The sequence below is a fragment of the Leopardus geoffroyi genome, chromosome D3 (assembly GCF_018350155.1).
Source record: "Leopardus geoffroyi isolate Oge1 chromosome D3, O.geoffroyi_Oge1_pat1.0, whole genome shotgun sequence".
In the NCBI taxonomy this organism is placed as follows: Eukaryota; Metazoa; Chordata; class Mammalia; order Carnivora; family Felidae; genus Leopardus; species Leopardus geoffroyi.
This window is the reverse complement of record NC_059339.1, coordinates 79945898-79973808: the sequence shown is the minus strand read 5'-3', so window position 1 is coordinate 79973808 and position 27911 is coordinate 79945898. Positions and strand designations below refer to the sequence as shown.

General features: G+C 36.8%; 1 protein-coding gene across 10 annotated transcripts in view; it reads right to left on the bottom strand.

Annotated features, from left to right (window-relative positions):
* The window catches only part of RELCH (RAB11 binding and LisH domain, coiled-coil and HEAT repeat containing), a 116146-nt gene that overhangs the window by 31686 nt on the left and 56549 nt on the right, over positions 1-27911 (bottom strand). For 9 of the 10 annotated variants that reach the window (XM_045459415.1, XM_045459411.1, XM_045459412.1 and 6 more), the window contains 9 exons: positions 20907-20997; positions 18142-18213; positions 15270-15410; positions 14658-14822; positions 12463-12610; positions 8912-9068; positions 8164-8287; positions 6119-6167; positions 3333-3412 (listed from right to left, as the gene is read on the bottom strand). In XM_045459415.1, the coding sequence (XP_045315371.1) occupies positions 3333-3412; positions 6119-6167; positions 8164-8287; positions 8912-9068; positions 12463-12610; positions 14658-14822; positions 15270-15410; positions 18142-18213; positions 20907-20997 (1027 nt within the window). The remainder of the gene's footprint in view (positions 1-3332; positions 3413-6118; positions 6168-8163; positions 8288-8911; positions 9069-12462; positions 12611-14657; positions 14823-15269; positions 15411-18141; positions 18214-20906; positions 20998-27911) is intronic. The other variant, XM_045459408.1, reaches the window with a different exon arrangement.

Below are 27911 nucleotides of genomic sequence, written 5' to 3'. Positions count from 1 at the left end.
GAAGTTTTATTAGACAGTTCTGCTTTAGAAAATGAAAAGGTATATTCTTTTATTAAAATTTATTTTTACAAATTTTAGTTCCCACTAATTTTGGCACTAAGCACTTAACTACAAACTAGTAAAAGCTATCCCCCTAACAGAAAATTGTTTCCAAGAAATTATTCTTGCAATTTCTTAGTGGTAAGAAGCTACATGCTTGTTGAAATACAGAGTACTGTGTTCTTTTTCTTTCTTTTCCTGTATCTTTCTTAAATTTTTATTTTTTATTTTTTAATATCATTTATTGTCAAGTTAGCTAACATACATTGTATACAGTGTGCTCTTGGTTTCAGGGATAGATTCCTGTGATTCATCACTTACATACAGCACCCAGTGCTCATCCAAACAAGTGCCCTCCTCAATGCCCATCACCCATTTCCCCCTCTCCCCTGCATCCCCATCAACCCTGTTTGTTCTCTGTATTTATGAGTCTCTTATGGGTTTGCCTCCCTGTCTGTTTGCAGTCATATCCTTGATCAAAAAATAATCTATATTTTCAAACTTTCTTTTATAAACCATCGTTTTCATAATCAGAAAATAATCAGTATTTTCTTTTTTCTTATATTGTACTTTATTAAGAAATATATTGCAAAAAATAAGTGTGCTAAATTAGGAAGGTTAAAAAATCACTTTGTATGTTAAATTAACCTGAGTCTATAAAGGAAGGGAATCTGACATTCTGTCAGGAAATAAATATATAATAAATTAGAGTTAAGTTTTCTGTCATTAGGGATGTATTAGGCCAAAAATAAATAGCTTCTGCATTAATATTAATAAATAGATCTATGAAGAATACTGGATTGCCACCAACCATTTTTTTTTCCTACATAATCAGGTTCATTTAGAATGAATAAAGGATTAAAAACAATAGAATGAATAAAGGATTGACAAAAGTAATGATCAGCATGAACAATGTCAGAGCAGTTTTGGAATATGACAGTCTACTTAATGTAAAGCTTAGGACACTGACAAACCAGAATCAGAGCAATGTTGGAATAGAGACTCTACCCAATTTTAGTTGCCTACTATGTCAAAACACAAAATATACATAAAATTGGAAAACAAACTGTAAATCTGAAAAACCTGAAGTGTGAAATAAGAGCTATGAAACATACTTCCAAATGAGCATAGATTCTTCTAATCTGAAAATTTAGTACAATCCTATTCTATTTCTCATTTTTGAAATCTCAAGACAAAAAAATGTATTTGATTCAAAACAGTTTTCAACTCACAGCTTTTCACATTAAAGAGAGTGGAAAATGGTATGCATAGTATTGTGTCTGGCAATATGCTAGGATTTAAATCTTCATGAGTTTAAGAACAATAGAGACAATCTATTAAAGTTACAGGACTTAAAATACCCTACACACAGGGATTGTGTGTGTATTCATATTATGAGGCAGTCTTCGAAACCAGGGTAGAAAAGAATAGTTTAAAGGAATACTGTGTTACTTTAACAGAATTGGAGCTTCTGTTGAAAGGTATGTGATACTGTAGGACTACATTTTATTTATTTAAAAAAAAATTTTTTTTTTTTCAACGTTTATTTATTTTTGGGACAGAGAGAGACAGAGCAGGAACGGGGGAGGGGCAGAGAGAGAGGGAGACACAGAATCGGAAACAGGCTCCAGGCTTTGAGCCATCAGCCCAGAGCCTGACGCGGGGCTCGAACTCACGGACCGCGAGATCGTGACCTGGCTGAAGTCGGACGCTTAACCGACTGCGCCACCCAGGCGCCCCTGTAGGACTACATTTTAAAACGTAAGATAGCTCAATCTGTTTTGGAAGAAGAGTGCAATAAATATGAATTATACTTTGAATTCAAAAGGCAAAAGAAATGTTAGGTATTAATGGGGGAAAACTCAGGAAAAAAGGCCTTCCTTTTTGATTCTTACGTTCTAAATTCTATTTATTTTTCTTATTTTTTAAAAGTTATCTCTATGCCCAATGTGGGGCTCGAACTCATGACCCTGAGATCAAGAGTTACATGCTCTACCTACTGAGCCAGCCAGGTGCCCCTCACATTCTAATTTCTAATTTTTTTTTAATGTTTATTTATCTATTTATTTTGAGAGAGAGAGAGAGAGAGAGAGATAAAGCAGGGGAGGGGTAAAGAGGGGGGAGAGAGAGAATCCCAAGCAGGCTCTGCACTGTCAGCACAGAGCCTGATGCTGGGCTCAATCTCATGAACTGTGAGATCATGGCCTGAGCTGAGATCAAGAGTCGGACGCTTAACCGACTGAGCCAGCCAGGTGCTCCTCACATTCCAATTTCTAAAAATGCTTTATCCTGAATCCATACTTTCACCTGACTGGTGGGGCTGCCTCACACTTAAAAATGACTGATCTACGTTAATATATATCATGTTCATTTCCTTAAAGCAACGGTAAGTAGAATGTGGTAGTTTGTTATACTGGTGACAACCAATGAACCGCACCTCCTGGCTCATGCCTTTATTTCGTGCCCTCTTCTGGAATCTGGGCTGGGCCTGTAACTTGTTTTAACCAAGGGAAGGCAACAGAGTGATGTGCTAATTCCAAGCCTAAGCTTTCGCCTAGCAGATGCTGCTTTTGCGCTCTGAGGAGCCCTGAGCAGCCCTGAGCCACCACGTATTAAGTTTGGCTGTGCCGCCTCAGAGGCCCTAAGACAACACAGAGACTGAAGCTCAGTCACCCTAGCTGACCTCCCTTCCAACCAAAAAGGTGAATGCAACAACATGAGTGACTGACCACAAGCAAGACCACAAAAGAGAGGCCAAGTTGAGCAAAGCCCATGAGCAAATAAAAGGGTTATAATAAGCCATTATGTTTTAGGGTAATTTATTATGTAGTAACAATTAAGAAAAATAAGGTATTATTAAAAAGTATTTTGCACAAAATGGTAATAGGGTACAGTATTCTACAGCATTTTGTAGTTTGCTCCACCTAATACATGTGCTTTATTTGCTATTTAATTTATGAAAAATTAATCATGAAACACAATGAAACTTTGATAAGTAAGTGCAATCTAACACTTCTAACAAAATATCAAGAAGCACTTAATCTCTAAATTTATTTGTTCAAGATTTGTTCAATGAAGACTTATTCAAATATTCTCTCCACTATAAATTACTTATTGAACAAAAGAAATATATAAATTTTGTTTTCCTTTATGGGTAACATGAACCCATAATCTAATCTAATCTATGTTGTTAATATATATTACTTTTATAATATAATATAAAGCGTAATATTATGTATCTTTCTAAACAGAAAGTGCTTTTACATTTTCTAGTAAAAGGATTTTTCTCTTACCTGAATATAACACGTAAGGACTCCTGTTGCATAAATGGGGACAGTAGCTTTAGTGAGGACCCCATTTCCTGCTGAGGAATCTAAGATCATTAAAACAATTTTAAAAATCTTCATGTATTTTAAATGTAAAGCAAAAAGTCACAAAGCAAATTATATTTAAAATTCCAACTGGTTACAAGGCTTACGCATGCATATTATTACTTTGGAAAAGAATTTTGATTAAAATACATATCCATGGTTGTTGTAAAAACATAGCTTAATACTTTTTATAAAGCCAGTAGCATAAACATTTTTGATAGATGTTAAGAACTCTAATAACCAAAATGAGATGCTATACTCTATTTCCATACTCAGAAATCGGAGCTTTCTTTCTTTTTTTTTTTTTTTTTTAATGTTTATTTATTTTTGACAGAGAGACAGAGCATGAGTCGGGGAGGGGCAGAGAGAGAGGGAGACAGAATCTGAAGCAGTTTCCAGGCTCTGAGCTGTCAGCACAGAGCCCGACATGGGGCTCGAACCCACAGACCGCGAGATCGTGACCTGAGCCGAAGTCGGACGCTCAACCGACGGAGCCACCCAGGCGCCCCAAGGAGCTTTCTTGAACTCTCCCAAGTGCCAGTCCGTATAAACAGGTCTTAAATTTTTATGCTTTCAATCTGTAGTATTCGGTAAAAGGTAAAGGCACTCAGCTAAAAGGTGGCATCTGGATATATATTATTTAATCTGCTTCCTGATATGAGATACTACCTAGTTTCCAGTACTAGTCTAGTTCCAAAGCCCCCCCTGCATCTTCTATAGGGATTTTCAGCCAGATGACCCTATTTTCGCTGGGAAAATGCAGGCAAAGTACAGAGGCAGAAGAGGGGAAAGCATTCCAACACAGAAGAGTACCCTGTGACTACTGTAAAATAAGATAAATTCACCGTAGATGATTTCAAAAAAGAAATTCAGAGATGATATAACATTATTTATAGCAACAACAGCTCTGGTTTATTGTTCTTTAGGCACTATTTTAAGTGCTTTATATTTGCTTTTATGTATCCCCAAATTTTTAAGTACTTTTTTCTATTTTTATATGGTTTGAAATTTTTTTCAGAAAATAGTACATAAACAAATTTGACTAACTGCCCTGAAAGAATCGTAGCAAAAAAGAAAGTTCCATTTTCACATCCAGTAGCACTTGAGGTTTGTTTATGCTCTCGGTAAGAGTAATTTTTTCTTTGGGGGACTACTGATATTGGTTGAGTGTGACTATGGTAGTTGAGAGTTAAATGAGGTTAGGAACATAGACGTAAATTGGATTCACAGATATAGACTATACATATAGGGATTAGTAATCTCTTCCTACATGAACTACTAAACACTTAGAGCTAACTAATAATTCTAAAAGCTGTCAGTTTTTAAAATATGTAAATATTCCTCACTAATTTATCATCAGAATTAACAACTAAACAGATAATACCAACTATTAGGCATTCTAAACATTAACACTTGATAATATAAATTTTTCAAGCATTTCAAGCATTTATCAAAAAAAAAAAATCTCATCATGTTCGAACTTAGAAGAAAAAGATATATTTATTCATCTCTATTTCTGAGGACAGCCTAAGATGGGTTTTGTAGATCACTCAAATCAAATCATTAAGGTAGGACGGTGATAAGAATTACCTATGTGTCCAAAACCAACCAAGTTTAAAAAAAAAAAAAAAGAAAAAAAGAAGGGCTATACGTTTTTCTTTCTAACATTTTCTACAATTTATTCGTAGAAACAAAAAAAAGTACACAGGAACTTAAGATCCACAAGGAAACAAGTTCTTAGGCTGATGGTGCTATAACTAGACTTCTTAAGACAAATGAGTGAAAACTATCAACAGAGGGACTGGAACTGCTCATTCAAGTATGTGGGTTTTTTTTTTTAAGTTTATTTATTTTGAGAAAGAGAGAGAGAGAGAGAGAGGAAACAGTGTGCATGAGTGCGAGTGGGGGAAGGGCAGAGAGAGGGAGAGAGAATCCTGAGCAGGTTCTGTGCTATCAGTGGGGCTAGATCTGACGACCTGATCAAGACCTGAGCTAAAACCAAGAGCTTCACCAACTGAGCTACCCGGGTCCCCCCTCAAGCATGTAGTTTCATTTTAAAAACATATATACATATCTTACATTCTCTTCCACTATATTTGTTTTCATTTTAAAAGATTTAAATAACTAATTTGGAAGTAGAGATCCTTTATTCTATATTTTTCAATATTGTGAATATACCACTTCAAACCTACAAGGGTACAAGCACTCTGTTTGAGAAACTCAGCCTTAAGTCAATTTAATTGCAAGGAAGGTAGGTATTTATAAGCAAATTAATAAAGATGAATCTCACTACCATCTCTTGGGAAAGGGGTAGATGTGACACAGTTATAAAACCAAGAAATAAATTTTCCTTTTCACTCGTACTTGCTAGTTCATTTATATACAATTGGCACACAATGAATATAGTCTTTTTCCTGAGTAAAGATATCCAATTGTTTTAAAAGTAATAATAAATGGGGGTGCCAGGGTGGCTCAGTCGATTGGGCATCCGACTTCAGCTCAGGTCTTGGTCGTACAGCTTGTGCGTTTGAGCCCCGCGTCGGGCTCTGTGCTGACAGCTCAGAGTCTGAAGCCTGCTTCAGATTCTGTGTCTCTGTCTCTCTCTGCCCCTCCCCTGCTCACACTCTGTCTCTCTTTCTCTCTCTCAAAAATAAAAAAAAAGTTTAAAAAAATTAAAATTAAAAAAAAGTAATAACAAATGAACTTACCAATGTTTTCTTCAGACAGTCTTAAAATCTCCTGGAACTGAGGTTTGACCTAAGCAACCGAAAGAAAAGATCCAAAAAGTTTCAGTCCAATGGATCAATTAAAGATTAAATAAATAAAATGTTTACTATGGCTACTACTACTACATTCATTGATTCATCTGATTAATTGATTTATTTACTTATTTTTTTATTTTGCTTTATGGACGATTTAAGTGATCAGAAATATAACAATTCTTTTTTTTTTTTTAAGTTTATTTATTTTGAGAGTGCGAATGCACGTGTGAGCTGTCAGGATGGAGCCCGATGTGGGGCTCGATCTCATGAATTGTGAGAATATGACCTGGGCTGAAATCAAGAATCGGACACTAAATTGACTGAGCCCCCGATGTGCCCCAGAGATGTAACAATTCGTAAGAGGCTTAGAATAAAAGAAGAGTCAAGTTACTACAAGCAACACCTTTAGAGAAAAAATGTTTTCAAAATCAATTCAAGTCAGTAGGTATTTTCTGAAGGGTTTTTGTTTTCCTTCACTAAATTAAAATAATTTCCAAGATGACTTTAAGGGCTTGAAATTACTACATCTTAAAACTTCATGACAGAAAGATTATTTAGGTAAATATTATTATATGATTAGAATTATTTTTTAAAACTTTGCTGTATTTAAAAGGAATGAAGAGCAAATTCCATTCGTTTAGGGTATTCAATAAGTAACATATTCATCATGTAATATCCATCTGCTTAAATTTTAACTTCCTTAAAACTGAAATTTAAGCATCAAATATAGAATTTACCTACAATTTTTTAAGCTAGTAAATGCTAATTTCAATTTTTTATTATTAACATTATCACAGATTTCAGGTTTCAGGGCACTGAAGTCAACCACTTACTGCTAAGTATTTAAATGAACTCCTACTTACTTTTTTTTTTTTAATAATAGCTACTTCTTTTGGAGATGTCAGACAATTTTTGCCAATGTCGATAACTATAAAATCAAATTCTATTTAATAATTAGATGTTAGCAAAAATGTAAAATGATCTTGTTTCTTCTACAGTAGCATCGAGGTCTAACTTTTTGCCCTCTTAGCAGCAGGTCGGGCATAACAAACAACTTAAACGGAGGTGAAGCCCCCTGTTAGAAAATTAATCTACAGCACCATACTTACGGAACAAAAAGACACTAAAGTAATTTATTCATTTCATGCATGCCAAGGCTAAGCCCAGATAACTTAATTATTATAGGTCACAAACATAATAGTATTTATTATAACTCACTTTCTGAATTTTGTCCAGTCTGCTATACCAAACTGTTTTGCTTTAATGTTTAAATACCCACAGAGTAAAGTAATAGTTAACAGTAAAGAGCTCCACAAAATTCTTACCTTTTAAACGTCTTGATTAACATGTGATTATAACAACTGTATCTTTTAATGTTTTTCTTAGCTCTCTAAAGAACTGCCCCAACGATACGCTAGCAAGACAAATGGATTAAAGATGAACCTGGGATCTAAGGACATTCCAACTGTAGTGTCTAAAACTGTAAAGTAACCTGGATATGCAGATGTGACAAATGCTAGTTTTGGCAGCGACTGAAATATGCAGCATGAATCTCAAGTGTCCACACTATTCTAAGAGCTGGTCTTGCAGCAAGGCTTCTATAGAAGCTACGTTGGTTCCACAGTCGCCTGAGGTTTTGACCAAAGTGTGCTGAGCAAACAGCTGCTCCCCGAATGTGTGGTGGATGGGAAGGCAGGAGAAGCGCATCAAAGAATCAGTGAAGGCCCCTGATACGGCCTCTGCTGGAAAGATACCCAGTGTGTAGATGTTATATCCAAATCTGGATATAAACCAAGTTTAGGCTAAATCTTCGAAACGTGAATAAAGATAAGAAGATTATTCACTAGAATTTTCTGTTACTATCATACTTTTCTAAGATATTAAAAGGTAAAGGAAGAGCTCATGCTTTGGTTTACTCTGTCACAGCGTTAATTAACACATTACATTTCTGTATCTCTTGCAATAAGAAAATATGGAACACAAGTTTTTACCTTAGTGTTTGTAAAAATTTTGCCAAATGTCCGGCAAAGGCGCCAGAAAAATCTGGAGAATTCATGGACACAGGCAGTTGAAGTAACATTAATTTTGCCAACTATTTCTATAAGTTGTGGCAACCTGAATGTGAAAGGAAAGAAAAATAGGCAGGGGATACATATAAATTACTGTTTCCTTGCCAATGTCTGAAACAATGCAAATCTAACAACCTCCTGCTTTGCTTTTCATAGCCAGTAAAACCGCAAATCAAAGGAGCGGTTTGAGACACCCTGAAAAGGTTTTCAGTTTCTATTCTACTCTATAAACTTCTTAAATTTTAACTGCTTGCCATAAAACACATGGAACCTTAACGGTAGAGTTTTGCCTATGGAGTTAATGAGACACAGATCACTGGATTTGATGCTTCACATTAAGTGCTTGGCTAACAAGGCATCCACTGTAGCTTCAAAAATGACAATGTGGATGTGGTTTAAAATACATCATCACTATTAGACAACAACAAGGCAGCCGACAGGTCCTTTTGACATAGTCTGGCAGCACCTTCCTCATAGATAAATACCTACATATCCAATGGTATAAATCTCCTCTCCTAAAGAAGTTTACCATAGATAATGCCAAGTTATGTTTTTGTTTTGTTTTTATATTTTGTTATATTTTGTCCCTCAGTGCCAAAACTAAGCATAGGGAGCTATCTGCCATCAACTGATGGAGGCGTACCAAATGAATATGAAGGCAGTAACTTACAATTGATTGACAACCCACAGTAAAGTCTCCCAGCCTGTTGTACCCTCGTGTTCCAGCTGGTAATCATAAAGTTGTAAGAGCACTGCCAATTGCTCACGACTTCCAATTATAGTAGACACATCTTGAAGAGGCGACATAGGCCGAGGGAACCTAGTCACTATAAATAATAGAAGCAAAATAAATCATGTGAAAAGTGGCAGTGTGTGAAGCTAACTATTCTGTGAAAAGGAAAATAAGATTCTGTCTCCCGATAGTTAATTGCTTATTATAAACTTTAAATAGAAAACTGAAATATGTTAATCATATAATTTTTTAAAAAAGTGAAACAAATTCCTGTCACATGTGAACAAATTTAACACGTCTCAAAAATTAAGATTTTAGGAGACTAAATAGTTATAGTAAACGAACACTGCAATGAAATAGTTTGCTAATAAAGAGTAAAATTGCATTTAGGTTAAGTTAAAATTGGCCCAAAGATAAGATGTTAGCTGAAACATGGATTTGAATTTGGTTTAAAAAAAATAGAAATACTTATAATTCCACCAGACTACTTATGACAGTGAAATAGAGAACACTTCTTGATGGCTATTAAATGGTAACGCATGCCAACAGCTCATTAACTGTTAGAAACTCCTAACTGCCCAACAACTCTTGCATAGAGGCTAATATCCTAAAACATACAAAAATACAGAATTTTCTCAAAATATATTAATGGCTTCATAATTATTATTAAACTTAAGAAAACATGAAATGCACATAATTTTAAAAATGTTCAAAGACAAAATTAAGATGTTACCGTCTTTTTATGCTGCCCAAGACTTTTAACAATATATTAAAGACAGAAGTCATCCCTTGCTAGCTGAACTCTCCTATTTGCTATCATAATATACCAACCAACAAATAAATGAGTTTGGGTAACATGGTACCTCTCACTATCTGAGGTTTCTGCTTGAATTCTCACTGTATCTCAATCCAGGAATAAACAGATTTGGACTGCGAGGGATATTTGTACTTCATAGGGAATATATCATGTCAAAGCATATCTGATATAATTTCAAACACGGTTATATAACACCTGTCACAATCTGCTGCACTATGATAGAGTGAATGTCATTCCTTCATAAATACTAATAAACAACTGAAAAATAATAGAACAGTTTAAAGTCAAATAGATATGTCAAGATTAACTACAGGGGAAAGTGAGGTCTAAAGACTTAAAGGTAGGTCCAAGAGAAGCAAAATAATGTCAAAAAATAAGCAGTTATTTGGATAACTCAATTATTACAGGTAAGTAAACAGAATGGCTCAGGAGTCTCAAAACATTGTTCTATTTAACAGGATTTGTAACAATATAGAACTATAGAAAGGTCCCCAGAATGTTATTTTAATAGGATAGCAAAATACCAGCATTTTATTGTCAACAAAACAGTCACAATTATCCAGCAAAGTAACAGCCATTACAACTCTTTAATGTATTTCCCTCTCACTAGAATGTAAGCCCTCTGAAGGCAGAAAGTTGTGTCTATTTTATTCACGAATGTATCTTAAGTGTTTAAAATAGTGCCTGACATAAATATTAGTTACCGCTGTAAATAAATTGGTAGTAAAACTATTTGTGTTTCTATTATATAAGAGAAAATAAATCTTCACTTATCATAAATTCTATCCCAAATATATGGTGCATATATAGATAGACATATAGACATGGATATATAGACCCTACATAAGAATACAATATTTTCTCATTTAAAATAAATGATTTATAACCAAGAAGTGGGCATAATAATATTAACATTTATGGTTGCTGTTAAAAGTCAGAGAGTCATATTCAGTCTAAAAGAATTAAAAAGGAAAGGTTATTTTTGGTATGATGAAGACATAATCACAAGAAAGGTCAAATAAACCTGGAAGAAATATATTCAGGATGGTAAAGCAGTTGTCTTGACAATTTTCATCTAGTCCCTAGCACATGCTTGGCATCAACATTCAAGAGTTATTTTTATACATGAACGAAGGCAAACATTATAGGTTGATCTATGTACCCTCCTAGAAACTCCTACATTGAGGTCCCAATCCCCAGAACCTCAGAATGTGACCTTATTTGGAAACAGTGTTATTGAGATGTAATTGGATAAGATGAGGTCATACTGGAGTAGGGTGGGCCTCTAGTCTAATATTACCCATCTTATAAAAAGGGGAAATTTGGACATACAGACACACAAAGAGGGAGAACGGAATATGAAAATGAAGGCAGAGATTTGGGGTGATGCATCTACACGCCAAGGAATGACAGAAATTGCTAGCAAGCCACCAGAGACGAGGAGGGAGGCATGGGACAGCGTTTTCCTCAGAGCCGTCAGAAGGAACCAAACCTGCTGACAGCGTGATCTGAAACCTTGCGCTTTCTAGAACTGTGGGACAATAGATTTCAGTTTGTGGTATTTTGGTATGGCAGCCCTAGCACACCAATATGGCAAGACAGAAAGAGAAAGAGTGGGAATTAGACAGGAAAGCCCCTAGGCAGACAAAGAACCTTAACATATGCAGGGGTGGAACCTGAAGCAGTCAGCTGTGAATGCTTTATGAAGACTTTGCTTAAAAGCCTGAATTTTCCTTCTCCTCAGTAATATTTTAAAATATTAAATTAACTCAACCCCATCTACTCTCAATTTTTCCAGTAAAACAGACATTCAAACATTTGTGCTGTGCTTCGTGTATCCCAAAGATTATAGGTAAACCACTCCCAGTTTCCTTTACACGAAAACTGCCAACTGTCAACACATTAAGTATCTACTCATGTTCTCAATGTTAGAATTCTTTTGTCTATCAGAAGTCGGCAAGAGACATGGACAATGTCACAAATCTGAAAACTCTGCAAAGGGATCTCATACAGAGTAACAGCTGCTCTACAGCCATTTACCCTGGGGGTTGGGTGCAGTGGGGTTACTAAGTGCCGTGGGTCAGAGGTCACTTACTGGTTAGGTGGACATCGAGACAAGAGAATATTGGCCTTTGCTATCAATTTCACCTATTTCTGAAAATAAGTCATATTCCTTCTTTGGAGAAAAACATTCTGTTGCATATGCTTATATTCCTGTCAAGGACGTAGAAGAAAGTAATTACATTTACCTTCCCCTATTGAAAATAAGGTGAAACAGGTGGGGGAGAGAAAGTAGAAAGAAAGTGGAAATGACAAGCTTCATAAACTGGCACTAGTAACTTTAGGTGAATCTTTTCATTAATCCAATTCTATCAATGAAAGAAAACTTATTTCAGCCACTGGGGGAAAAAAAAGTGGTAAAATGACTATAGATTAGGAATGGAAAGAAAGCACAAATATTAGAAAATAATACCATGAGGCTTATCCATAAGCGACGAAGCCGCAGTTGACCCTAGCTGTCATACACTCCGTGACCACGAAATTCCACACATATATTTTAGTAATTATGCTTTCATATAAAGTGATTTTTAGAAGTTTAACCAAAAGCAATTCCTTGGGAAGCTAAGCTGCTAATGTCCTACATCTTCCTTCCACAAGTTCAGTTCAGTACCTTCTATCTGTGGCACTTCACCATGAAGCTTGGCTTTGCTGGAGAAAGGCGCATTCTGCAGCACTAACGCAAAGAGAGAGGGGATCAAGGACTGCAAAGCAGAAAGATACATGTGGAGCTTATGTTCATCCAGCCCGTGCTCTCCTTCCTGAAACATAAGGAGGTGGAAGCTAGTTTTAGTCTGCTGAAATTAAGTATTTATAATGCTCTTCCTTTCTGTGGCCATTAATTAAAAAATTAAGAATCTGTATGTTAGACTCATAGCACAACACCTAATGGAGATATCCATGAATCTTTTCTTAATTTCTCTAAGTACAGGAAAATGTGAGGAAGCACTGAGGCACTATAATAAGCAATATAGTCTTTTCTATGGAAAACTTCAGGGTGAACACCGGTCATTACCATTTGTATGAAACTTCTTTTATAGGCTTTTTTTTTTCCCCCAAATATTTATTTATTTTTGAGACAGAGAGAGAGCACAAGCGGCGGAGGGGCAGGGAGAGAGGGAGACACAGAATCTGAATCAGGCTCCAGGCTCTGAGCTGTCAGCGCAGAGCCTGACGCGGGGCTCGAACTCACAGACCCAGAGATCATGACCTGAGCCGAAGTCAGACGCTTAACCCACTGAGCCACCCAGGTGCCCCCAGGCTTTTCTTCTTTCAAGAGGGTCTTACTCTTTGAAATTTTGTAAGTCAGGATAAAGAAATTAAAGTGAGTTACAGGAATCACTTTAACTGTTCAACTGTTGAACCAGCAACAGCCTTGGCTATTTTCCTTCTCCTACATCCAATCTCCTTTTACAGATTTGGTGGCATCTGTATGTGCCAGCACTGAAAGGACTTTAAAATACTTCGATGCATAGATGAAAGGTAGGAGAAAAAAAATTAAAAAGGAAACAAAAGAGATAACAGAAAGAAAAAAAGAGTAAAAGGATTAGTATGGTACACAGAAACCAAATGTTAAAGTGAAAAATAGAATCATTACAGATAAAAGTGTTTACTAATAAATACATTATATTGTATTACTAACATTATAAAAGCTATGTCAGAGATACCAGATATATGAATTACACACTATCAAGTTCTAAATTAACCTCTTCATGGAAGAATTACTAGCTACGCTGAATACTTCAGGTACATCTAATAGCAAAATAGAATTAACCATGTTATGAAATGGAACTTAAGAAAAACAAGGTATGGATAAATCTCAGGTAGAAAGAATACAAACATTTAAAGAAGACTTAAAAATTTTCCCAGGTTTCATAAAAATGAGTATTTTCCAGTCTAGTTGTTTGTTTACAGTTTTTCTTAAATACCCAACTTGAAATTTATAGAAAAAAAAAGCCCAATTTTTAAATTAAATAAATACATATAAGACTGTCTACAGAGTAGTTACTATGCAAGAGCCTTAAAGATTCTTTAAAATTTGGGGGTAGAATGGGTAAGAGTTAGGTGTCAGTGACCAATATCAGCTCCTGGTTCCATCATCCGACAGCTGTAAGACCTCGGGCAAGCTACCAAAATGCTCAGTTTCCACACCGAAACCGAAATATAATTCAAAGGGTTATAAGAATGACATAATATATATTATTTATACAGTATCTCCCTTAATGCACATAAGAGGCATTAAAGAAATGTTAGTTTTTCTTCTGGACTCTAAGAGGGACTTTTAGTACAAAAATTAGATCAGGAAGTTACTATCTTTCTTTTAACTTTTCTTCATTTCTTTTACTTGGGGAAAACAGAAAACATTCATTTTAAGAAGTGAGAAAATGAACTACTGCAGTGAAGTAAACACAAGGAAAGCATTTTGACATCGTGTAAGTAAGAAAGCTTTAGAGACTAATATTTGAGTTATCTGCATGCCAGGAACTGGAGCTGATATTTTACCCAAAATCTTTAAACCTTTGGAAGATACCAGGAAGAGCTAGCTTTCTGCATAATGTACAAATGAGTTCCACAAAGGCGCTACTTCAGCGTATAAACCCAGATCATGACCTTCCTCGTTGAACTTTAGCAAAGCAGAACTTCCTCAAACCTCTCTTGGCTCCAGACCAATAAAATCTTTACCTGGCAAATAATTAGAATGTTCAGCTCGGTGGTACTTTCTGTCCTTGCTCCCCAGCGTTCTCTCAAGAGGACTTAGAACATACTCTTTACATTTCTATAAACTGTATAAATAAAGAAAGCATTTACCCTGAGAAGTTTTTCTATCTTGTTCAGCAATGTAGGTATAAGATGAGACTGTAAATTTCCAAGTTCTGTAGTCCAGGCAGCATAGGCCGGTAAAAATACTTGATGTGTTGCACTAACTACTCTTTCTGAGGGATCACCCAAGGCTGAGAGCAGCAATTCAAAACCCTGCCAAAATGAAACAGATAAAATTTAGATTTTTCAAAGAATAAATTAAAAAAAAAATCTTAATAAAAAGCAATGAAGTATATACACTGTAGTACATGTAGAGAACACTTTAAGCAAGAAAGAAAGCCATCCATAACCCTATCCTTCCCATTTTCTTTAAAGAAAATGTCATGTATCCACTGAAGTGGAAACCAAACAGAAATGGTGGTAAACATGGCACGCGTTTTGCCAATTTCTCGCCACAAAACCATGGGAGATACTACCAATGAATCATAGTGCTCTTTCTTTTGAATCAAAGTAAAACCAGGCGGCTAACTGCAATGGGTGAACACTGGCATGCCTAGCAGCTCTACTATAAATTATTTGGTAGCTGAATCAGAGATTTGGAATATTAAATTGTTTGGAATTTTATAATGAAGTAAATGGGGTTCATTGTGAAAAACATACCTGTTGGTATTTGTCTGGATCATCAATGTATCCCATAATGATGCCAAGGCTTTTGATCACAGCTTCTCTTACTAAATCTGCCTTATCTTCCATTAACATTTGTTGCAACATTGAGAGAACCAAGGAGCTACGGATTTCTTTCTGAAAGTGAACAAACACATGTTTTTACTATTTATTTTATACTAGCGGCAGAAAAGTATAGAAAATAATACAACAGACACCCACACATTCAAAAATCCAGATGAAATATACATTAATTTTTGCTAACTTTCCTTTAAGTCTTCATTTTCCAAAGACATAAAACATTACAGATACAGCTTAAGTTTCACTCTCCTCCACCCTTCCTCTCTAAAGATAACATCTACTCTGAATTTGGTATCAATTGTCTCCCAATACATAAGTGCAACTCTTTCAAACCCTGCAGCACATAGTAACATAGTAGCAAGCACTTCTGGAAAATTGACAAAGTCAACCCTCTGCTATAAACCAACAATGACTCTTCTAGGCTCCCTGTTTACCTCAGAGAAGAGCTCTCAGAGTTATAAGAACAGGAGGGTTACAAACACCACTCTGGTTAATCAAAACATTTGCTGGGGTAGAAGTGTTGCAGACATTATAAAATCCTGGTGTTCCTATTTTTTTTGAAGAACTGAGAAAAAAACTTCAAACAGGGTGATACAATATGGGAGTAAATTTAGAAAGACTTCAAAGGGAACTGCGCTGCTATTCTCAGAGGCAATTATTTAATATAATGGCAACCACTGTTGTGTCTTAATTTCACACAGTTCTTTTTTGTTAAAGAATGTTTTAGCCTAATTAATGGCTGAAAGTAAAATAAAGAGCTATTGCTATGCAAATTCTTCCCCTTTCTTCCCTTCTTTGCACCATTGTAATTTGATCAATTTATAAAATTCTTCAAACCCAAACTTGTTTACATATAATGGTTAGAATAAAATAACGATAGAAGATGACCATTTTCATAAATTCACAGTGTGATTTTAGTATTCAGGGCAAGATCTGCAGTCATTTTTTTCTTTTTAATTTTTTTAATGTTTATTTCTGAGAGAGAGGCAAGAGACAGAGTATGAGCAGGGAAGGGGCAGAGACAGATGGAGACACAAAATTCGAAGCAGGCTCCAGGCTCCGAGCTGTCAGCACAGAGCCCGACGCGGGGCTCGAACTCATGAACTGTGAGATCATAACCTGAGCTGAAGTCAGATGCCCAACCGACCGAGCCGCCCAGGTGCCCCTGCAGTCATTTTTAAAGGACCTAGTTTTTAGGGGCTCCTGGGTGGCTCACTCGGTTGAGCGTCCGACTTCAGCTCAGGTCATGATCTCACAGCTCGCGAGTTTGAGCCCTGCGTCGGGCTCTGTGCTGACAGCTCGGAACCGGGAGCCTGTTTCTGATTCTGTGTTTCCCTCTCTCTCTGCCCCTAACCCACTCACATTTTGTCTCTGTCTCTCTCAAAAATAAATAAACATTAAAAAAAATTTTTTTAATGACCTACTTTTTGCTTTGACTTCTTAGAAACAAAAATATATATAATTTTAGCACATTTTGGGCACATTTAGGTTGGTAAATATGTCTTTTAGTACAGCCCTGTTTACTTATCCTTTAGGATAAAAACTGCCCCAAAACTGCCTGGAAGATCTTCAATTGGCTTCTTGGTTGGTATCAGCATGGGCAACAGGACAGAAGTTAAGTAAACTTCAGCCGGGTATTTGCTTCACATTGATCTGGACTGAGGTCAGCTGTGGCAGTTAGATTCAGTATGCCACAGGGAACCCACAGGACAAATCAGGAGGCATTACTCCATGTAAGCCATGACCACGCGTATTTTACTGTGATCAACTGCAGCGAGGTATAAGGCAAGTGAGATCCATGGAGGAAACAGTAAGTCTGTTATTAATACTGCTTAACATTCTGGTATCAGGGGCAGCGCAGAACAGCTTTTTTAGCCCCTTTGTGTTTGTGATGTTCTTCATCTGTCTTGGAACAGTGAATAAAAGGATGTGCAAACCTACTCATGTAATCTGTCTATATGATTTACCACAACAACAAGATACTGGTTTTCTCCTATAATATAGGAGAATATTAAAAAAGATTTCACCATACCCCGATCCTGGTAAAGGTATGGTAAAATAGGAACTCCAATGTACTGATGACAGGAGTATAAATCTGTGCTATCTTGGTTCAGGGCAATTTAACACTGCCAAAAATGCAAATGCTGAAAGAGGCAAAATGTGGCGGTATTAACAGTATGAAAAATTTAAAAAAATACATAGATACCTACACAAGAACCTCTCAATAGTGTTTACTGTCAGGGATTAAGAACATTGTATATAGTATGATTAATTTTGGGTGAGAAAAATTCAAATATAAAAATGCAAACTGTTACATGCTTAGATTTTTATTTTCTATAAGAATTGATTAAAAACTATCAACGGTAGGGGCGCCTAAGTGGTTCAGACAGTTCAGTGGCCAACTTTTGATTTCAGCTCAGGTTATGATGCCAGGGTCGTGGGATGAGCACAGAGCCTACTTAAGATTCTCTCTGCCGGGGCGCCTGGGTGGCACAGTCGGTTAAGCGTCCGACTTCAGCTCAGGTCACGATCTCGCGGTCTGTGAGTTCGAGCCCTGCGTCGGGCTCTGGGCTGATGGCTCAGAGCCTGGAGCCTGTTTCCGATTCTGTGTCTCCCTCTCTCTCTGCCCCTCCCCCGTTCATGCTCTGTCTCTCTCTGTCTCAAAAATAAATAAGCGTTAAAAAAAAAAAAAAAAATTAAAAAAAAAAAAAAAAAAGATTCTCTCTGCCTGTCCCTCTGCCCCTCTTAAAAGGAAAACAAGTTTTTAAGAAAAACTGACAGTTCTTACAGGAAGGTGAGGTGCCAATGCTCCACAGGATTCTGCTACAAGTAGACGTCTTTCCGGGTATTTGTGGTTAATCTAGAGTAAAAAATAAATAAATCAAACATGAACAACAGAACCTCCTTTCTTCCAACAGAGAATTACTTTTCACAATAAATCCTGTTAAGAATGCAATAAAGCTTCTTTTTTTTCCACTTCTGGGGATCCCTGTGTGGCTATAACTGGATCAGGAATAAGGGATTCAGAGAGCCTAAAAAATGAGGTCACAAGGGTTATCTGTTAAAGAAAAAAGGATAAAGCAAAGATGAAAATGTGGCAAGGTGTCTAGAGATTGTGGGCTTGCCTACAGCTAGGCTTTCCTTAGGATGTCAGGAGCAATTTTCTCCAGCCCTAGAAACATTAGTTTATATTTAAATTTGAAAAACCCACCTTCTGAATATGACAGACATGGCTTATTAATAGGTGCCAGGAATAACTCATCAGTTCTCTTTTTCAACTAAGGGATTCGGAAGTAAGTCAATCAATGATTTAACCAGAACCCTTGACTAGTGATATGATTTTGTTTTTAAAGTAAGCAGACTTCAATCCACTCCTGTTTGTATACGCAAGATGATGGGGCTTTGCTGTGATGACTACACTGAACCATAACAAAAATAACAGAAAAATGACACATACTGGGTTTTGTTCCCATATGTCTTCTTCATAGAATATAAATCTTTCCTTGACTGGAAAAGAAGTATATCTGTTCTCATATTCCCATATGAAAAGGTGACATAATTCATTAATGTATTGGATGCCTAAAATTAAGAAAAGACATTACATAGCAATCTACTGGGCAACAGACTGGAGGTAGTCGGCTAGATAGATCCCCGATATCCATGTTTATTCAGGTTATAGAAGAGGTGGTGGTAAAGATGTTTATAACTAATATCTGTAAATCAAATTTAATCTAGAAATAGTAATCCTGAAAGCAGAATGGGTTGGATGTCAAAGTATGCTGTACATAAACTTTCATTTTGCTTCTTTAGTCTAGCTCAGTGAGCCTTAAAATTAAATGTACATACAAATATCAATTGTATTTCTTTGTATTGCAACCAATATTAAATTAAACTAAGAAAATTCTGTTTGCAATAGTATCAGAAAGAATAAAATATTTAGGAATCAGTTGAACAGAAAAGTATAAAAATTATACTCTGAAAACCACAAAATATCACTGAAAGAAAATTGAAAGGAACTAAATAGATGGAAAGACATCCTAAATTCATGGTTTGGGAGGCTCACATTGTTAAGATGGCAATATTCTCCATACTGATCTACAGAGTCCTCATGAAAATTCCAGACGGCTTCTGGCAGAAACTAACAAATTCATCCTAAAATTCACATGGAAATTCAAGGGACCCAGAATAGCCAAAATAATCTTGGAAGTATGGGAACTAATAAATTCAAAGGGTTGGAGTTTCTTTTTGGGGTGATAAAACTGTTCTAAAATCGATCGTAGTGATGGTTGCACAAGTCTGTGGGCACACTAAACACCACTGAAGTGTGCACTTTAAATGGGTGTAAGGTATCTGAGTATCTCAATAAAGCTCAATAGGAAGAAAAGGAAATAGAAAAAACTGTTAAATACTATATGTACATATAAATAATGGTACAGAATTGTAAATTCAAAGTTGTATATGTTGTTTTTAAGTTAATGTGACTTTCAATGATTACAGCTTCATCCTAAATTAGCATGCACTATAACCTACAGGGGACATAAAGGACTGTCACAGACAGCAGGACTATATATAATGTTCATTTTACATATTTAATTTAGATCAAACTCTAATAAATTTTAAAGAAGAAAATGAATACTCAAAGAAATTAGGAATAGAATTCTAAAAGAGCATACAGTTTACTGATATTCCAGAGACCAGTATTTTTAAAGCATAAGTGACTATGTTATTATAAATAAGGCCATGACATTTGCCTTTATAAGAAATTCACCTTTTTTAAGGTGGATAAATAACCCGCTTAATGACCTAAACATCGAGTCTAGAAAGTCAATGATCCTGAGTTCTACATAGGACTGGAATATTAAAATTCAATATAAAACCAAAAGTACTGTTAGTAGATAGTGAGTTGGATTATAAATACAAAAACTTCCCACATCAACAGTTTACATTTCATATTCTGTATAGATTTGCAATATACACAAGTATATAATACATATATCATTTCTATTACCTACGCACATGCACACACACACGCACACCCACACCCACACACACCCAGCCTTCTTGCTCTCTCTTGAATTCACTCAGCACGCCCCTGAGGGCTTTTGTATTTGCAGTAACTCACTTCATTCAGATCCTTGCCTAAACATCACTTTCTCAGGGATTCCTGCTCTGACCTCTTTCTAAAATAGCATTCTCCATCATTCTCTAACCCTTATCCTGCTTTATTTTTCTTCACAGTTTATAGTAATACAAGACATATCATTTATTTGTTTATTCTTATCTCCCCATGAAAAGGTCTCTGTCTTTTGTTTACCACTGTACCTGTCACTGGAACTAGTTCCTTAAGTATCTGTTGGAAGAATGAATAAAAGCAAGGCATCCCAGAGCACTCTTAAGTGCTATTAAATCACTGTGCTGGACTATAGAAAAAGCAGCATAATTTAGATCCCACATAATTCCACTAATTCCTAGTGGCATTTAAAAAAGAAAATGTGAACACTTATAATAAACTAGAGTATAACAGCTAGGAGAAAACGCCATACAGTTATTTACCTGTTCCCAGCACTGCGGTAAAAGTTCAGCTTCTACACGTGTTGGTCCAACATGGCGTGCAAACGCCACACAACCTGTCAGTATCATTTGCCTGAAAAATAATACAAATGAATAAAGACTTATACTTACATTAGAAAGCACAGCTAGGACTAAGGGTTCAAAAGAGTCAGCTCTGGTAGCTCAGTCAGTTAAGCACCCACTCTTGATTTCGGCTCGGGTCATTATCTCATGGTTTGTGGGTTCGAGCCATGTGTTGGGCTCTGTGCTGACGGTGCGGAGCCTGCTTGGAATTCTCTCTCTCCCTCTCCCCTGCTGGCTCGCTCCCTTTCTCTCTTAAAAGTAAATAAACAATGGGGCGCCTGGGTGGCTCAGTCAGTTAAGTGTCCAACTCTTCGTTTTGGCTCAGGTCATGGTCTCATGGTTTTGTGAGTTCAAGCCCCACATTGGGCTCTGCACTGGCAGCACGGAGTCTGCTTGGGATTCTCTCTCTCTCCCTCTCTCTGCCCCTCCCCCACTTATGTTGTCTCGGTCTCAAAATAAACTTAAAATAAATAAACAAATATTAAAAAAAAAAAAAGCCAGCTCTGTAATTCACACCACACACAGTACTTTTGTACAATCAAATTAGACTTTTCTTACAATGGACTAGGTTGCCGCCAAGAGGATGAGTTCCTTAAGACTTGTTCTTCCAACAGTGGTAACACCATTTGTGAGATGTTGTGAAGTTATCCTCTATTGGTGTGAAGTTGAATCTCATAACCTCCTAAATGAACTTCCCATCCATGCATTCTAAGATAGTATGTCTAATGCTTCAGCATCTAAGAAATTCAGTTTCTAGCCACTAAAACAATCAGTGATTATTCCCCCAGTATTTATTTCTTTTTTTTTTTAATTTTTAATGTTTATTTTTGAGAGAGAGGGACAGAGTTCAAGCGGGGAAGAGGCAGAGAGAGAAGGAGACACAGAATCCGAAGCAGGCTCCAGGCTCTGAGCCTTCAGCACAGAGCCCGATGCGGGGCTCGAACCCACAAACTGTGAGATCATGACCTGAGCTGATGTCAGATGCTCAACCGACTGAGCCACCCAAGTGCTCCTATTCCCCCAGTATTTCTATAATTCAAAACTAGGGCATCATGTTAGTAAAATGATATTTCTTTTTTTTTTAATTTTTTATTAAGTTTATTTATTTTGAGAGAGAGAGAGCATAAGCAGGGGAGGGACAGAGAGAGGGAGAGATAGAATCCCAAGCAGACTCTGCACCATCAGCACAGAGCCTGATGTGGGGCTCAAACTCACTAACTGTGAGATCATGACCTGGGCCAAGATCAAGAGTCAGATACTCAACCAACTCTGACACCCAGGCACCCCCAGTAAAACGCTATTTCTTACATTTTTATTTATTTATTTATTTATTTTTTCAACGTTTATTTTTGGGACAGAGAGAGACAGAGCATGAACGGGGGAGGGGCAGAGAGAGAGGGAGACACAGAATCGGAAACAGGCTCCAGGCTCTGAGCCATCAGCCCAGAGCCCGACGCGGGGCTCGAACTCACAGACTGCGAGATCGTGACCTGGCTGAAGTCGGACGCCCAACCGACTGCGCCACCCAGGCGCCCCACATTTTTAAAAGTTAATTTAGTTATTTTGACAGAGAGAAGGCATGTGTGAGTGGGGGAGGGGCAGAGAGAGAGGGAGAGACAATCCCAAGCAGGCTCTGGGCTGTCAGCGTGCAGCCCAACATGGGGCGTGATCTCACAAACCAAGAGATCATGACGTGAGCCGAAATCAAGAGTCAGACGCTTAACCAGTTGAGTCCCCATAAGCTGATATTTGCACCAGTAAAATGGTATTTCTAACATCAGAATTTTATACCCAAGGTAACTGCAGTAGGCAGCTTCTGACATGGTTCCCAATGATGTCCACCTCCCAAAATTCATGCTGTTGTAGACTGGACCTAATGACCTGCTTCCAGTGAACAGAATAATGGCTGAAGTGATGGGATGTCTTTTCTGAGACTAGGTTACAAAAGTCTGTGATATCCAGCATTGGACCCTTTCTACTGCCTTCTCAGCTTGCATGCTTTGATAAAGTATGTAGCCATGCTGGAGAGGCCCATGCGGCAAGGAACTGAAGGAAATTCTGGCCAAAAGCTGGTGAGAAACTGAGGCCCTCAGTTCAAAAACCCATGAGAAACTGAATCTTGCTAATGACCAACTATGTGAATAAGCTCAGAAGCAAATCCTTCCAAGTTGAGCCTTGACAGGACCAGCCCAGGCAACATGTGGATTACAGCCTTATTAGAGACCCGGAAGCAAGGACCCAGACTGACTCACACAAACTACAATATAAAAAATCAGTGTTATTTTAATTTGCAGACAACATGATACTCTATGTAGAAAACCTGAAAGACTCCACCAAAAAATTGCTAGAATACATGAATTCAGCAAAGTGACAGGATATAAAATCAACATGCAGAATTCTGCTGCATTTCTATACACCAATAATGGAGTAGCAGAAAAAGAAATCAAGGAATCGACCCCATTTGCAATTCCACCAAAAACAGTAAGATATCTAGGAATAAACCTAACCAAAGAGGTAAAAGATTCATGCTCCGAAAACTATAGACACTTGTGAAAGAAACTGAAGAGGACACAAAGAAATGGGAAAACATTCCATGCTCATGGATTGGAAGAACAAACATTGTTAAAATTTCTATACTACCCAAAGCAATCCCTATCAAAACACCACCAGCATTTTTTGCAGAGCTAGCACAAACAATCCTAAAATTTGTATGGAACCACAAAAGACTCCGAATAGCCAAAGCAACCCTGAAAAAGGAAACCAAAGCTGGAGGCATCATGATTCCAGATTTCAAGCTATATTACAAGCTGTAGTCATTAAGACAGTATGATACTGGTACAAAAACAGACATATAGATCGATGGAACAGAATACAGAACCCAGAAATGGACCCACAACTATATAGTCAACTCATCTTTGACAAAGCAGGAAGGAATATCCAATGGAAAAGAGACAGTCTCTTCAACAAATGGTGCTGGGAAAACTGAATGGCGACATGCAGAAGAATGAAACTGGACCACTTTCTTACACCATACATAAAAATAAATTCGAAATGGATGAAGACCTAAACGTGAGACAAGAAACCATCAAAATCCTAGAGCAGAACACAGGCAGCAACTTCTTTGACCTTGGCCAGAGCAACTTCTTACTAGATAAGTCACCAAAGGCAAGGGACACGAAAGCAAACATGAACTACGGGGACTTCATCAAGATAAAAAGCTTCTGCACAGTAAAGGAAACAATCAACAAAACTAAAAGGCAGCCTATGGAATGGGAGAAGATATTTGTAAATGACATATCTGATAAAGGGTCAATATCCAAAATCTATAAAGAAACTTACCAAACTCAACACCCAAAAAACAAATAAGCCAGTTAAGAAATGGGCAGAAGATGGGACGCCTGGGTGACTCAGTCGGTTAAGCGTCCAACTTTGGCACAGGTCATGATCTCATGGCTCGTGGAGCCCAAATTGGGCTCTGTGCTGACAGCGTGGAGCCTGGAACCTGCTTCAGATTCTGTGTCCCTCTCTTGCTGTGCCCCTCCCCCATTCATGCTCTGTCTCTGTCTCTCTCTGTCTCAAGAATAAATAAACATTAAAAAGAAAAAAAGAAAAAAAAAAAAAAGAAAAGAAATGGGCGGAAGACATGAATAGACACTTTTCCAAAGAAGACATCCAGATGGCTAACAGACACGTGAAAAGATGCTCAACACCGCTCATCATCTGGGAAATACAAATCAAAACCACAATGAGATACTACCTCACACTTGTCAGAATGGCTAAAATTAGGGGCTCCTGGGTGGTTCAAGTGGTTAAGCACCTGACTCTTGATTTTGGCTCAGGCCATGATCTCATGGTTCTTGAGTTCGAACCGTGCATTAGGCACTGTACTATCAGTGCAGCACTGTCTGCCGCTCCCCTGCTCTGGCTCGCTCTCTCACTCTCTCTCTCTCTCTCTCTCTCTCTCAAAAATAAACATTAAAAAAAATTAGTGATATCTTTGTGCTTAAAAAAAAAAAGAATGGCTAAAATTAACAACATAAGAAACAATAGTTGGCAAGGATGTGGAGAAAGGGGAACCCTCTTGCACTGTTGGTAGGAATGCAAAATGGTGCAGCCACTCAAGAGAACAGTATGGCGGTTCCTCAAAAAACTAAAATTAGAACTACCCTATGTTCCAGCCATTACACTATTAGGTATTTACCTAAAGGACACAAAAATACAGATTCGAAGGGGGCACATGGACCCCAATGTTTGTATCAGCATTATCAACGATAGATAAACTATGGAGAGAGCCCAAATTTCCATGACTGCTGAATGGATAAAGATGTGGTGTGTACACACACACACACACACACACACACACACGATGGAATTTTACTCAGCCATCAAAAAGAATGAAATCTTGCCATTTGCAATGATATGGATGGAGCTAAAATGTATTATGCTAAGTGAAATAACTAAATTAGAGAAAGATAATACCATACAATTTCACTCATATATGGAATTTAAGAAACAAAACAGATGAAAGTATGGGAAGGCGAGGAAAAAAAGAGAAGGAAACAAACCACAAGAGACTCTTAATGAAAGAGAACAAACTATGGGTTGACAGAGGGAGGTGGCTGGAAATGGGTTAGATGGGTGATGGGTATTAAGGAGGGCACTCGTGATGAGCATTGGGTGTTATATGTAAGTGATGAATCACTGAATTCTACCCCTAAAACCAATACCGCACTGTATGTCAACTAAAATATAAGTTAAAAAAAAAAAAAAAAGTCTTTCACTTTGTGCACCTGAGAGCTCTTACGGACCCCCCCCAAGGATACTCGGACCACACTTTGAGAATCACTTTGTTAGAGCAAACCTTTCTGTCTCTAGAAATAAGAATATCCTGTTTGCTTTGTATGTCCTTTGAATTTGGGTGCTCAGGCTTCAGAAATCAACTAATCACCAGCAATGTTGTTACCACAAAGCTGATGTAATGAGGAAGAAAACACCACCAAGATATCAATAATCGATTAAAGTTTTTTCTTTTTTGTTTTGGCTTCATAGTTATGAACAAACAAATCCTCTGCTATAAGAAATTTATTTTGGAAAGTTTTGAGCCTTAGAAAGATTCAAAATTAAAGTTAATAGTATATATGCTTCATGATTTGATTTTTGTATCTTCAATTATGCCTAGTGATTAAATTTCATATTGACTGTGAAAAAAATGAGTGTTATTTTAAACCACATTCTTTTGGTGTAATTTGTCACAGAACAGTATATACTTAACCAATATAATAACTTCATTTGAATTGACAGATTTGAAAGTTACAAGAGTTTAGAATTTTAAATATATTTTTTCACTCTTCAGAATGAAGTTCCATTTTAAATGACTTTAAAATGCAGAATTGTAATAAAACAAAACAAAACAAAACAAAATAAAATAAAATAAGATACAATAAAATAAAATGCAGAATTGTAAGTTTTTCCATTTTTGGTTATCTAGTTCAAAATAGTAAAACCTGATGGAAAAATAAGTATGTTTTCTTTTTAATTTTTTTTAAGATTTATTTATTTTTGAGAGAGAGAGAGTGAGAGTGGGAGGGAGGAAGGGAGGGGCACAGAGAGAGGGGGTAGAGGATCCAAAGCAGCCTCTGAGCTGATAGCAGAGAGCCCAATGTAGGGCTTGAACCCATGAACTGTAAGATCATGACCTGAGCCGAAGTCTGACACTTAACCGCCTGAGCCACCCAGGTGCCCCTTCAATAGATGTTTTAAAGAAGCCAACTTCAAGAAAAAGCAAATTAGAATGTTGTATTCACATTAATTATAGAAACGGCACTTGAAGCCCAAGCAATGTTCACTATTTCGCAATATAAGTCAACTTAAACTGAATAATAACTTTAAATTTCAATTTAATTTAGCCAGATTAACTATAACTATTCTCTCAGGTTGAGGAGAATAATGACAAAGAACATCTGGACAACAACGGGGAAAATGTTGAGCCAGTATATCTTCAGTGTATATTACAGCTTCTTCTCACTTACCACAATCTTGTATTTTTATCTATCTGATTCCCCTTTATATTTATATTATCATCTCCTATGCCTATTTCTCAATTCTTCCTTTGCTTTTCTATTTCTTACTTTGGGAAGGCAAATAACATGAATAAAAGAAAAATGGAGAAAGAAATTCCCAAGGTTACGGACAGCTTTTTAGCTGCCTGTTCCCCAGTGAGAATTTCTTAGTATCTGAATATTGTTTTTTCCCCACTAGTGTCTTAAAAGAATGAGAAGGCACATATATTGGTTTCATAAATGTTTGACTCTTTTAGTAAACGAACTTAGGTGAAATGTAGGCATTACAAACACTTGCATGAAACCCTCATGCGAAATGACTTTAAATCATGAGCCACCATCTACATAGTAAAGATATATCAACTTGTTGAAAAAATATTAGGCCCCTGAAGGCAAACTTCTTAGCCAGCAAAGTTAATTCTAAAAAGTATAACAGTTTTGAAATACAGATTGAAAACAGAAAAGGTCAGATAGCCTATCGATTATTAACAGCATTGGAAACAGGCTCCCGTAATGGTAAAAATAAATGTTCTCACTTGTACTAAATCGCAGGACAGGGATTATTTGACTAGTATTTGATGCAGGTAGGAATATGGTGGCAATTATGGTTGTTAGCAAAGAACTGGCAAAAAGCACCATTATTAAGCATAAAATGAAATTCTTCTTAGGAGACAAAGAAGCCTGAGATTTATTAAGTCAGGAAAAGTAGCAAGTGATTATATGATAAATACATTATGCTAACTTAAACATTCTGCTTTGTTAATTTGTTACTCACATTATACACGGTAAGTTGACTGATTAGTCTATTTCAGTAAATACTTTTATATCTGTAAGGTAAAAAATTTAAGCGTGGGCACGAGTGCTG